Source organism: Gastrolobium bilobum, unplaced genomic scaffold, assembly GCF_033153095.1.
Source record: "Gastrolobium bilobum isolate Gb01-03AN ecotype WA unplaced genomic scaffold, APGP_CSIRO_Gbil_v1 utg15118, whole genome shotgun sequence".
Classification (NCBI taxonomy): domain Eukaryota; kingdom Viridiplantae; phylum Streptophyta; class Magnoliopsida; order Fabales; family Fabaceae; genus Gastrolobium; species Gastrolobium bilobum.
The window spans coordinates 315,162-328,384 of NW_026897539.1; the positions used below are offsets into that span (position 1 = coordinate 315,162).

The 13,223-nt window shown below is 36.5% G+C and overlaps 1 protein-coding gene across 2 annotated transcripts in view; it reads left to right on the forward strand.

Moving 5' to 3' along the window:
• LOC133307859 (actin-related protein 2/3 complex subunit 1B-like) overlaps window positions 1-12,790 on the forward strand; it is a 28,351-nt gene extending 15,561 nt beyond the window's left edge. Inside the window, exons 6-15 of one of the 2 annotated variants that reach the window (XM_061508413.1) lie at window positions 933-1,002; window positions 1,424-1,497; window positions 1,591-1,633; window positions 7,730-7,811; window positions 8,190-8,278; window positions 8,385-8,470; window positions 8,686-8,749; window positions 11,972-12,078; window positions 12,298-12,353; window positions 12,465-12,790. In XM_061508413.1, coding sequence (XP_061364397.1) covers window positions 933-1,002; window positions 1,424-1,497; window positions 1,591-1,633; window positions 7,730-7,811; window positions 8,190-8,278; window positions 8,385-8,470; window positions 8,686-8,749; window positions 11,972-12,078; window positions 12,298-12,353; window positions 12,465-12,523 — 730 coding nt within the window. In that variant the 3' untranslated portion in view covers window positions 12,524-12,790. Of the gene's footprint in view, window positions 1-932; window positions 1,003-1,423; window positions 1,521-1,590; window positions 1,634-7,697; window positions 7,812-8,189; window positions 8,279-8,384; window positions 8,471-8,685; window positions 8,750-11,971; window positions 12,079-12,297; window positions 12,354-12,464 lie in introns of both variants that reach the window. The other variant, XM_061508414.1, reaches the window with a different exon arrangement.
• The last annotated feature ends 433 nt before the right edge of the window (window positions 12,791-13,223 follow it).

The following is a 13,223-nucleotide window of genomic DNA, read 5'->3' on the forward strand; positions in this document are numbered from 1 at the left end:
ATCTTAGTGCAGTCTATAGGGTGCTTAGATACCTCAAGAACACTCCAGGAAGAGGATTATTCTTTAAAAAGGGGTATAAAAGGACGATTGAAATCTACACTGATGCAGATTGGGCAGGCTCATCAGTAGACAGGAGATCTACCTCAGGCTATTGCACCTATGTGCGGGGAAATCTTGTCACTTGGAGAAGCAAAAAGCAAACAGTGGTTGCAAGAAGTAGTGTTGAAGCAGAATTTCGAGCTTTAGCTCATGGAATTTATGAAGGAATCTGGTTGAGAAGACTTCTTCAAGAGTTGAAGATTTCATATTCCCTACCAATAAAACTATGTTGTGACAACAAGGCAGCTGTCAGCATTGCTCAAAATCCTGTGCATCATGATCGAACAAAGCACGTAGAAGTTGATCGCCACTTCATCAAAGAAAAATTAGATGATGGAAGTGTGCATATGATGTGTGTTCCCAAAGAGCAGATTGCAGATATCCTTACCAAGGGTCTACACCGTCCACCATTCAAAGACTTGATTGGCAAGTTGGGAATGATCAACATTTACCTCCCAACTTGAGGGGGAGTGTAGGAAATTAGGATTGATTAGTTATCGCTGAGTCATTCTTAGCTATTCTGTCTTGTATAAATACTCATGTAATTTATTCAAATCAATATATACAGAAATACAAAATTCAATAACATTGAAGAAGAAAAAATTCCTGAGTCCTACCGTATCCAATCTATTGCTTTAATGATCGGGTTGGATCCAAAAATATCCTGAACTCCACCAACCCATAGACACCTCTGGTTGATATAATTGGAACAATAAGTTTGAAATTTAAACTTGTTCTTGCTTTTATTTGGGTTCATTAATTGCCAACCCCAACTAGTTTGGGATAAAGGTGGTGTTGATATTATTATTTATTTTATATTTGTCTCTCTGCAGGTGGATCGGCAAACTTATCAGGAAAAGACATGATTCTTCAGTGACAAGTGTCTCTTGGCATCCCAATAATGTTAGTATTCTAACTTTCTCGTTCATGTATAATTTTTCCTATGCATTCCAAGTGTTTCTTGTTATTTTATACAAGTTAGTAGTAGCCTCTTGTATGCTAAGTCAGCTCCTGGGATGCACTTGCTTGGCATACTGAAGAATCTGTAATTATCGATGAATTGTTTATGGCTAGTAAAGCATGAAAGTTTCTTTATCTGTGGTTTATTATTCTGTTATTATTTTTAATCCTCTATATTTAAATATAGTCTTTTTTTATCCTCTATTTTCGAAATTTTCCTTTCCTGTGTTGTTTCAGCCATATAATGTCTTGGTCTGTTAAATTATTTAAATTTCACTATCAAATGTTAGATAATTGTTTTTTATGATACTTATGATATAAAAAAACCCTTTGCACAACATCTTATTTTATTGGTTGACTGCAGATTCTTCTTGCGACAACATCCACAGATGGAAAATGCCGAGTATTTTCCACCTTTATGAAAGGTGTAGATGCAAAGTATGATAAAAGGAACTCTGAATGTGTTTGACTTCCCCTGTTTATTTTTTATGTTTGTTATATTATTCAAGTTTGCATGATGAACTGGCACAGGGATTCAAAGAAGGGTACTTCGTCAGATTCGAAATTTGGAGAGGTTCAATATTAAATCTTATTCCTCATGTAAATTCTTGATATTTTTTCATGCTTTAGCATATATATGTCAAGGTGCATCCATTTGTTCATACTCAACTTCGTAAAAGATAACCTCACTATTAGGGGTGTAAATAGGCTAGGTTAGGCTAGATTTTGACTTAAATAGGCCAAGCTTGTGTAAAACACATTGGGTCTGGCCTGACCTTTTAGCCTGTGTAGGCTCCAAATTACAAGTTTGACCTGACTTATATTTAAAAAATAAAAACCTTGGCCTAAGCCTGTTTGCCTGTTTAAGCCTATTAAACTTCAACAATTAAAAGAATAACTAACATAATATTACTTTATTATTCAAAATTATTAAAATAATAATTTTATTTATTTTATTTAAAATAAATAATATAATATAGGCCGGCCTGTAGGCTTATAGGCCCGACATGTACAAAAAAACATGTAACCTGTTTTCTAAATAGATTTTTTTAAAAGTCCAGGCTTGTTCTATTTTACTATTTGTAATAGGCCAAGCCTAGCCTAATATAGGCTAGGTCGAAGGCCTCTGTAGACCGATCTAGCCCATTTACACCCCTACTCACTATTTAGAAGGTTGATGCAAAGAAATTATTCTTTCTAATTTTAATAAATTCTCGATGCCCCCTGCCTCTCTCCTCTCTACAATATCTGTTTGTTTTTCTGTGATGAGGTTGCCAGATGGAGTTGTTTTTTGGCTAATGCTTTTGAAATATCGAGTTCTATGCATATATATTATTAATGCTGAAGCAGTAACCAATTGGCTAAATAGAAAGAAAAACGAACACAAGGATTGCGAGAAAATACTATTCCTCTTTTCTTAATTTTATTTAACCAAAAACAATTGCCTAACAATAGGGTGAAGCAGTAACCAATTGGCTAAACAGAAAGAAAAACGAACACAAGGATTGCGAGAAAATACTATTCCTCTTTTCTTAATTTTATTTAACCAAAAACAACTGCCTAACAATAGGTTCTCCAAGCCTTAAATAGGCAAAATAAAATAACAAAAAAAAGTAAATAACTATAATCATGCGCAATCGAAGGAGATAACACACAATCAACGCACATTCAAACATAATCTAAAATAACAAAAGGAAATAACTAGCAATTATTAAAAATTCCTAAATAAAGAAATAAATTATGGAAAAGTTCAATCCAAGCGAGTCAGCTTGGGTGCATCATCCTCCCCTGCCAAAAGAAGATTCGTCCTCGCACACCAGGTCCTCCTCTTCATTTTGATAAGGGGACAAGTCTGCAACATTGAAAGTTCTAGAAACATTGTACTTCCCAGGAAGTGCAATCTTGTAAGCGTTGTCGTTGATCTTCTCGAGCACTCTGAAGGGGCCATCAGCCCTAGGCTGAAGTTTGCCAAACCTGTTAGCCGGAAAACGTTCCTTCCTAAGGTGGATCCACACCAAATCACCTTCCTTGAAAACAACTAGTTTCCTATGCTTGTCAGCTTGAAGGAACTCCACCCATTTAGCGTACCTGGTATTCAGTTTGTGCTAACCATTGATATATTTCAAGGCTTCATGATCAGAAAACAAGATAAACTCCTTAGAGATTAGATAGTGTCTCCAATGCTCCAAGCTCCGAACTATTGCATAAAATTCCTTGTCATAAGTAGAATATTTCCTTCTGTCTTCATTCAACTTCTAACTGAAGAATGCTACTGGTTTATTCTTTTGACTAAGTACACCCCCTATGCCAACTCCAGAAGCATCACAATGCACTTCAAAAACATCAGAAAAATCAAATAGCACCAGAACAGGGGCTTCAGTTACCTTCCGCTTTAGTAATTGGAATGCCGCTTCTGCCTCCTTAGTCCACTCAAACTTGATTCCTTTCAGACAATCTGTAACAAGTGCTATAATAGTGCCGAAATCTTGAATGAACCTCCTATAGAAAGAGGCTAGACCATGAAAGCTTCGGATGTCATGTATGCTCTTAGGCGTTTGCCATCCGGTAATAGCATCAACCTTTGCTGGATCCATCCTAATACCAACATCAACATCAACATCAACAACACCTTTATCCCAAATACCATCAACAGAAATAATATACCCCAAAAATATCACAGAATTGGTGAAGAAATGACATTTCTTCAGATTGGCATACAACTTTTGTTCCCTTAAGGCCTCAAACACTTTCCTCAGATGTAGTAAGTGATGCTCAACAGAGGAGCTATATATCAAGATATCATCAAAATAAACTACAACAAAAGGACCAATGAAAGGTCGGAAAACCTGATTTATCAACCGCATGAATGTGCTTGGCGCGTTAGATAAACCAAATGACATAACCATCCGCTCATATAACCCATCCCTTGTCTTGAAGGCGATTTTCCACTCATCGGCAGGTCGCATTCTGATTTGATGTAACCGCTTCGCAAGTCTATCTTTGAGAAGACCATTACACCATGAAGTTGATCAATTAAGTCATCAAAGCGAGGTATGGGAAAACGATACTTGATAGTGATCCGATTGACAGCCCTACTATCGACGCACATCCTCTAGGATTCGTTTTTCTTAGGGACCAACAAGGCAGGTACTGCACAGGGACTCATGCTCTCCCTTACTACACCCTTTTTCAGTAGCTCCTGCACCTGTTTGTGTAACTTGTCATGCTCCTTAGGGCTCATCCTATATGCTGCTTTGTTGGGAATAACAGCTCCCGGCACAAAATCAATGCAATGTTGGATGTCTCTCATAGGTGGCAATCTCGGTGGCATTTCCTCAAGAACCACATCAGCAAAGTCTTCTAACAATGGCTTAACCTACAAAGGAATGTTAGAAACACTACAATTCTCTTCCATCACCTCACAAGCAAATACCTTAACGGCATTAGCAACTTCTTCTTGGAAATCTGCTCTGGATAGCATAGTATTCTTTGCGTCATTCCTCAAGTCAGAAGGCCCCAAAGTAATTGTCATCCCGTCCTTCTTGAAAGTATAAGTGTTTTTGAAGCCATCATGTCGCGGCTTTCTATTAAATTGCCACGGCCTCCCTAACAAGATATGACATCCATCCATCAGAATGACATCACACCGCGCCTCATCAGTATATTTCTTGCCAATAGAAAACTGCACGAGACACTTCTTGTTCACCTTCACCTCACTTCCTTTCTTCAGCCAAGAAAGCTTGTAGGTTTGTGGGTGTTCCTCAGTTTTCAGTCCTAACTTCTCGACCATGGTATTAGAGACAACATTCTCGCAGCTTCCCCCATCAATGATCATACTACACACCTTGCCACCGCTGGTGCACTTTGTGTGAAATATATTGTGTCGGAGCCACAACTCATCATCAGCTACATCAACACTCAGAACCCTCCGAACAACCAAGGATTCTCCAACGTCACCATAGATAATCTCACCTTCTTCAGACCTTCCATCCACCTGATCTTCTTCATACTCATAATAGGTGGGGCCTATATCATCAGTTGTTGTATCGACAAGAGTAACATACTGCCGGTTTGGACAATCAGCAGCGAAGTGTCCTAAACCTTGGCATTTGAAGCACCACTTTGTCGTAGTTCCTGTCTTGCTAGCTCCACCATTGGTCGTTACCCCTTTGCTTACTAGTTTCAGGTTAGAACGATCCTTTCCGACACTAGTGTTGGTTGTTGAGCTTGATGACTTTCCTTTGTCATAAAATATGGGTTGAAATTTTGAAGTACTTCTTTTTCTCTTACACTGCTCCTCTACCTTCAAAGCTAGTCGATATACGTCCTCATATGACCAATATTGTTGCATGTATACAACATCTGAGATCTCAGTCCGCGGTCCTCCTAGGTAACGAGCGACCAATTGCTCGTCCTCCTCTACGATATCACAACGCATCCGCAGACGATCAAACTCAGTTGTATATTGTTCAACTGATAGGTCTCTCTGCTTGAGATTATGGTATTCAACAAATACCTCCTGATGGTAGTGAATTGGTAAGAATTTTTGTTGCAACAGTTTCTTCATCTTATCTCAACTCCTGATCTTTGACTTCCCTTCTTTGTTTCGCTGCTTCTTAACTGTGTAGCACCGATACCGACACGATACGACGCGACACTCCGACAAGTTAATTCTAAAAAATATTAGATTTCGATACGTTTGGACACGTTTTGATATTGAATAATATTTTTAGTTTATGTTGCATATATTATATTTAATATTCAATAATTTAAAAAAAAAATAAAGCTAAACTTATAATACCCATTAATTTTGCAAAGAAACATAAGATATCACAAATATTTATATTAAATTCAGTAAAATAGTAATAGTAATCTAATGAATGTAATAGTTAGAACTAAAACTTTTTTTTGAGTTTCTACAACGCGCGTTGAAGTGTCGGGGAGTGTCAGACACGACACGTCGGGATTTTTGAAGTGTCAGTGCTTCATAGCTTCTTAATATGTTCCCACCAAATTGAGGCATGCTTCCTCAGTTTGATAGCGACCAGTTTGACCTTCTGGTCTTCTGCCAAGTCTCTGATATCAAGACTCTTTCGACGGTGTGTAACCAATCGATGAACTCATTTGGATGAGTGGTGCCCTCGAATTCCGGGATCTCAATCTTCACCCCAATATTGGCAAAAAATGATTGATTTCCAGGTTGACTTCGTCCTTGTCGCTCCTGGTTCCAGTCCCAGAATGGTTTTCGCTCCTTTCCTCCTCATGAGATGATCTTTCAGATTCCCTTCCTTCATCTAACTCGTCCAACTGTGTTTGGGCAAACCGTTGTTTGAGCTCCTGAATTCGTCTACCTTGTTCTGCCATTGTAGCGGCCATTGCTACCATTGTGGCGTCTCGCGCATCGATGTATGGTTGTTCACCGTCGCCATAAAGGGTGTTACCACGCCCTCTACCGCCGCCATCGCCTCGTCCACGACCTCGACCTCGACTGCCATTGTTCTGTTCAGCCATTTAAGTGACAACCAGAGCTCTGATTACCAAATAATGCCGAAACAGTAACCAATTGGCTAAACAAAAAGAAAAACGAACACAAGGATTGCGAGAAAATACTATTCCTCTTTTCTTAATTTTATTTAACTAAAAACAACGGCCTAACATTAGGGTTCTCCATGCCTTAAATAGGAAAAATAAAATAACAAAAAAAAGTAAATAACTATAATCATGCGCAATCAAAGGAGATAACGCACAATCAACGCACACTCAAACATAATCTAAAATAACAAAAGGAAATAACTAGCAATTATTAAAAATTCCTGAATAAAGAAATAAATTATGGAAAAGCCCAATCCAAGCGAGTCAGCTTGGGTGCATCAATTATCGTGATACAAATAGCAAATGACCCATACTCTCACAAATAGAAGCAAACAATGATATGCATCGACTTGATGTATAACTATGACTGATCTTCATGTATAATAAATTTTTATACATTTTGCACCCAGATCTTTGCTTGTGAAGTCCATTATAGTTTATATCCTATTGATTATTTAATCACCTGCTGTTGATTGGAAAGTTGAAACTGATTTTAAATAAACAGCGTGTACTTTAAGTATTGATGTCTGGAACTATATATTTTGTGGTAATTGCATTGATTATTTTCTAGCATATTGATGAATGACTGAATGCTTCTGAAAGAATTTGTTGTATGAGATTATAATAACTGTAAAGGACCTTGGGATACACCACCCCAAAAGCTAGCTCAAGAGGTGGGAGTGCCCAAGACCTTATAAAGGCCATATTAGTTGCTCATCCAATCAATGTGGCACTATATATCTCAACACGCCCCCTCACGCAAGAGCCCATTGGGCTTGAAGAGTGGACAATGCAACAGGCTCAGCCTACCTGTGCTAAGAAACGCCACAAGAGAAAGTGGGGGACGGCGAGGCTCTGATACCATGTAAAGAACCTTGGGATACACCACCCTTTGAACTAGCTTTTGGGGTGGTGTATCCCAAGGTTCTTTACAATAACAAAATGAATTTTGGTTTCTAATTAGTTTTCTGATTCACAATTTTTCTTCCATCTCCCCCCAATTAAAAGTAGAGAAAGGAAATGGAATGACCTGTTGGATCATGTAGATTCTATTTATAATATTTTTCTTGTGCAACAGTTAATTGTTCAGCTTGATCTCTCATCATCTTGGACATTCGGAGTTAAGTGGTCCCCAAGTGGCAATACTCTAGCTTATGTAGGTGAGAAAATTCTCTCCTCTGCTTGACTATACTTGGCTAGCTGAAATTATGGCTGCCAGCTATATGTTTCTTTTTGTGTTCTTTCATTTTTCTTCTTTGTAAAGTCAAGAATTCGAGATTGCTTGATGTGATCTTCAGCTGATGTTTATTTATTTTCTTTATGTATAATAAAAGAAGAATGAAAAGGGAAAAATATATTGGTACTATTAGGTTTTCATTGTGAACAAAGATTTAATTCATTTATCTTGACCCATTTGTATTTTTTCAAAATGTTATTGTGGTCAATTTTCTAAAAAAAAAAAAGGGACTTATTTGTATTTTATTAGGTTTGTTTGTGTTTTCCAATTGTGACCTACTGTATTTTTTCCTATTATACAGGTCATAATTCTATGATATATTTTGTTGATGATGTTGGTCCTTCTCCATTGGCCCAAAATGTTTTGTTCCGTGATTTGCCTCTCCGTGATGTGGGTCAGCATCCACTCTTTCTGACCATTTATATTTTCTGATGGTCTTCTTTACGGATAATTTACTGATATTTTCTGGAACTGGTGGAATATGGCATGTTTTCAGGTATTGTTTGTTTCTGAGAGAACCGTAATAGGCGTGGGATTTGATTGTAACCCAATGGTTTTTGCTGCAGATGAAAGAGGAATTTGGTATGTGAAAATTCAGATTTTGTGTTTCTAAGATTGGGCCTAGTCAATGTGGGTGGGCAAACTTATGTGTAATCTTTCTACTAAAAATAGATATTATCGAGGCTTTTCATCTCTAAATGTTGTTGCTTTGAATTCTCTCTCCAGGTGGCAGAGAAGTGACTGTTTTGGTTCCTCATTATTTTTCCTTCTTTTTTGGTGTTTTTCTTTTCCTCTAGGAGTTTTATCAGATATCTTGGGGAACGGACAGCAGTACCTTCTGGATCAAGATATGGCTCACAGGTAAACTACATTTCTTAAAATGGATTCTTCAATAAATGGCTGAGAAACTTCAATCTCCAGTTCGAAATTGTTGGCCTTGCTAAAGAGTATGCAAGATATGCGCAAGTATATGCAACCACAAGTAATATAGGGTTCTTAAGTTCCAGTTATCATTCTCACAAGGATTTTTTAGCGAAAAGTTCAAAAGTAAAATTGCAATTGCTCAAAACTGAATTTCAAAAAGAAATTAAGATTAAATTGGGTAAACAGAAAATAAGAGAAACTAGAAATTAATGTTCACTTGAAGGTTTCTGATTTAAAATTGAAGTCACTTGCTTAAAACACAAAATAAAAAGTATAATAAAATAAATTGAGAAAATTATTTTTGGGATTTTCTATTTGATTATATTTTCATAGAATTATTAGAATTTACGTGAATAAAGAAAAATCAGAATTGATAAGGTTTTAAGAAGTCTAATTAGAAAAATGGGTTGAGTGTGATTCCTTCCCTACAGATCCTGATGTATAATTACTTAGCAAAATTCTTTAACAATTATTTTCCAGTTGGCAGACTAATGTAGATTTTTAATCCCTTAAAAATCTTTTTCCCTTTGTTCCTACACAGCTTATCCCTAGGCTAGTGAGATTCAGAGCTTGAAGCTCAGGTCCTTATAGCCACATGGAAGAGTAAAATTCATTTCTGAAATACTCCCTCAAATAATCCCTTATTTGAGTCCATGAGTAAACTCATTTTCCAGAGACGAATATTTCCCAATAAACTTCTCCTACACAAACATATTCCATTTGGCCGAAATGGAAGAACATTCAAATATATAAAGCAGAGTTGAACTACGAAAATTAAACATTAATATCATAAAAGTAATTAACATCAGTCACTGTAGTTGGGGTCTTAACCACCCAACCCTTTGAGAGTTTAGCTCAAATCCATAAGGATTGAGCTTAATGACAGGAATGAAAGAAACTACAAAGAAAATAAAAAGTGCAGAAATCTAAATCTACAGCCCGAGAACTATTGACAGAAATAGCCTTATCACTATGCTCAAATTCACAAAACAAAACAACCAGAAATTACAGTACCAAAAGCTCAAAATAAAACTTGAACGAAAGAAATTGGAGAAGAGAAATTACAGAAGAGAGAATCCATTCAATGAGCTATTTCTTCTCTTTTATATCTCCTCCTTCGCATGCATGGGCTTTGGGCCTCTTCACCAGCAGCCTCTACATGCGCTCCTTCCACATGAGTCACACGAGCACTCCTTGCGTGTCTTTTCTTGCTCCACGCTCTCACCAAGCGCTCCACCAAAGAGAATCTCACTACCCGATTGTAACAACCTCCAGGTCACTTTTCGGTTAGGGTCAGTGTTTGCTTTTTAGGGGATAATGGTTAGAATCAAACTTTTAGACGGATGGTTAAGTGAATCACTAAAAGGAGAGGATTTTTGTGGTTAGATGGCTAACAAAAATCGAGCTGGAAGGTCGATGCAACGATTGTGGTTGACTTGAGATGGTGGTTCGAATGGTGAGGGGGGCTAGGGTTCGACTGCTTGGAAGTTGTGTTTTCAAAATATGTCCTACGCTACACAACTTTTCTTTTCTTTTCTTTCTGTCTCTCTTTTGGGCCTTTCTGATTTGAACTCCATAGCCCTTTTTTTTTTCTTTTGCTTTAGTAGCCCACTTCTTTCACTCATCTATTTGGACCTGAAACATCAAAAAATAACCCATTAACTTTTTACACCATATATTTTCAACTTAAATGTAATTGGGGTTAGTTTTACACAAAAGGTATTCTTTTTACCACATTTTCATATCAACAACTATATGTTCTAAGTCATATTTCGTAGACTTATTAGAAATCAATTTCACCAATCTTAATAAATGTTGATTGTGAAAAAACTAATGAAGTTGTGGCATGCCTAGCCTATGATGCACCGACACTTCAAAAAAACCGACGTGTCGTGTCCGACACTTCCTGACACTTTAATACACGTTGCAGAGACTCAAAAGGGTTCAAATATTGCGTTGCGTTACGTTTGTAGTTCCAACAAATAGATTCGTTGGATTACGATTACCATTTTATTGAATTTAATATAAATATTTGTGATATCTTATATTTCTTTGCAAAATTGATGGGTATTATAAGTTTAACTTCATTTTTTTATTAGATTATTGAATATTAAATATAATATACACTACATAAATTAAAAATATTATTTAATATCAAAATGTGTCCTAACGTATCGAATTTAACATTTTTTAGAATTAACGTGTCAGAGTGTCGTGTCGTGTTTCGTATCGGTGCAACATAGTGCCTAGCTTGGTGCAGAGGGTTCGTGATCCTCCTAACACAAGTCTTGAGAAATGAAAAGGAAAAAGAAAATACTGGGAAAAAAAACAAAGCCATCAGCTTGAGGGGCCCTTCCAGTCCATTTGGATGTCCAATGAAGAGGCTCTCATTATAACATTTAGCTGAACCCCACAAAATTTTAAAAAAGCTACTATTTTTGCAAACAAAAATGCATGGATCAGAATCAATTGTGACCTGTAATTTTTTTTTTCTCTTTTAGAAAATTAAATTTCATTTTAGAAACAGAGAATATAATATCCTCAAACATAAGTCAAGCCCCGGACGAAAATTATGCATTACAATGTAGGGCACAATTCTGTGGCATCTTTCCTTTTTTAATCTTGTAAAAGCTAAAACACTGGTTATTAAGAAATGCTTCGAAGATGCTGAACTGATCCATTGCTGACTAATTTTTTTTTTAAATTAAACCCCTATACCTGTCTATAGCCTACCTCATAATGTCAAAAAGGACAACGATCAACTATTTATGAACTTCAGTAGCTCATGACATGAATCAATTGGGGGTTACCGTTGTCTTGCCTTTAGACTTTAAACAAACCTTGGCAAATTATCAATGTTAATCCTATTCAGTACTTGTTGGTTTATCATACATTGGTGAGCACGTGTGCATTACCTGAAGAATTGGTTTATTTCATCTGTCGCCTTATTTTACTCTTTGCATGATGTCTTGTTTTTGTTATTAAGCGTTAACTAAAACCCATATTTATTGTACTGCTATTGTGAAATATGCAGCTAAATCAAGCTTTGAGATAGATTAGCATATGGTCGTTAGCTGTAGCTATTTCTGTTGTGGTTTGTGTTGTTAACTTGAGGTTTACTCTTTTCCCAACTTTTATCAAATTCTGTCTTTTAATCAGTTCTCTGAAGCATTTGGGAAGTTTTATGGCCAATCCAAGCATGGAGTGAACAATGATTCTGTTGAAACTTCAAGAACACGTGGAGCTGTTCACGAAAACTGTATAAAGTATATATCCCCCTCATGATCTTCTCCCTACTATTCCTAAACAGTGGTTGATTATGTTATATATTTTCTTTGTAAAATGCGCTTGGTTTTTTCAATACTGTCCAATTTATTTGACTTTCTCCCACCCACGATACAAATGGATGAGGTCGACTAACAGTGGGATTTGGGCAACTTGTGTCTGTATAAACTGTTAATGACTCGTGAATTTTGGGCTTGTAGTTGTATCATGCCTCTTGGGGAGCATGGGACATTGGTAAGGCGTTTCAGCACATCAGGTTAGTGGACGGTGCATAGTCATCTGAAATTGTTATTTTTTCGTGCTGATAATTTTCTTTGCCAGTTTCGACTGGTCTGCTTTTGCTAATGCGTACTCCTTGAAACTACAGGATTGGATGGAAGAATTGTGGTATGGGATTTGGAAAATGAGCCAGATCTATTGGAATGATAAGCTCGTCAGTAAATTGTCTTATTTTCGTGGTAAAGTCTCTGAAGGTGATTGTAGCATACTGGCATGTAGCATTATACCTTACAGAATAATATGATTGTGAGCAATTGAAGTTATCTTTAATCGTTGTAATCAAGGCTTGACAGTGTCATATATCAGCCCCCAGAATATGTTTATAATCTGTAACTGTATGATAGCGTATTTTCTTTTTTCTATATCTAGGATGGTGTTCTTCTAATGACTCACTGGGGAAAAGTTATAAAATCAAAGGGAATATCAGTATTTATTTGGATGATGTTGATGATGTTTCGACTCTGCTGATTAAACTATTAGTACGAAATAGGAGTACGGTTCTAGCAATAGCATGTTTCCGGTGCTTAGATGGTTATAAATTATTTTGTCCAACTTAAGGCAGATTCTTGTAAATACTTGGGCAGTACTACAACCCTTCAGGTGAACAGATATTATTGTTTCTACAAAATTAAGAATATGTACGAAGTTCTTGTAAGGTGATTCTATTTTAAATTATAAACAGATGAGCTTTTACTAATCTATACATGTATTTAATTTTATAAAATTGTAATACCAATAATTGAGCAAGAAATTTAGGCTAAAAAGTAAGTCAAATTTGCAAGTTATTTCAACCCGTATCTTTAGATACAAGAAATTCCGGTAAATACAAGTTTAATTTGGGCTAGCT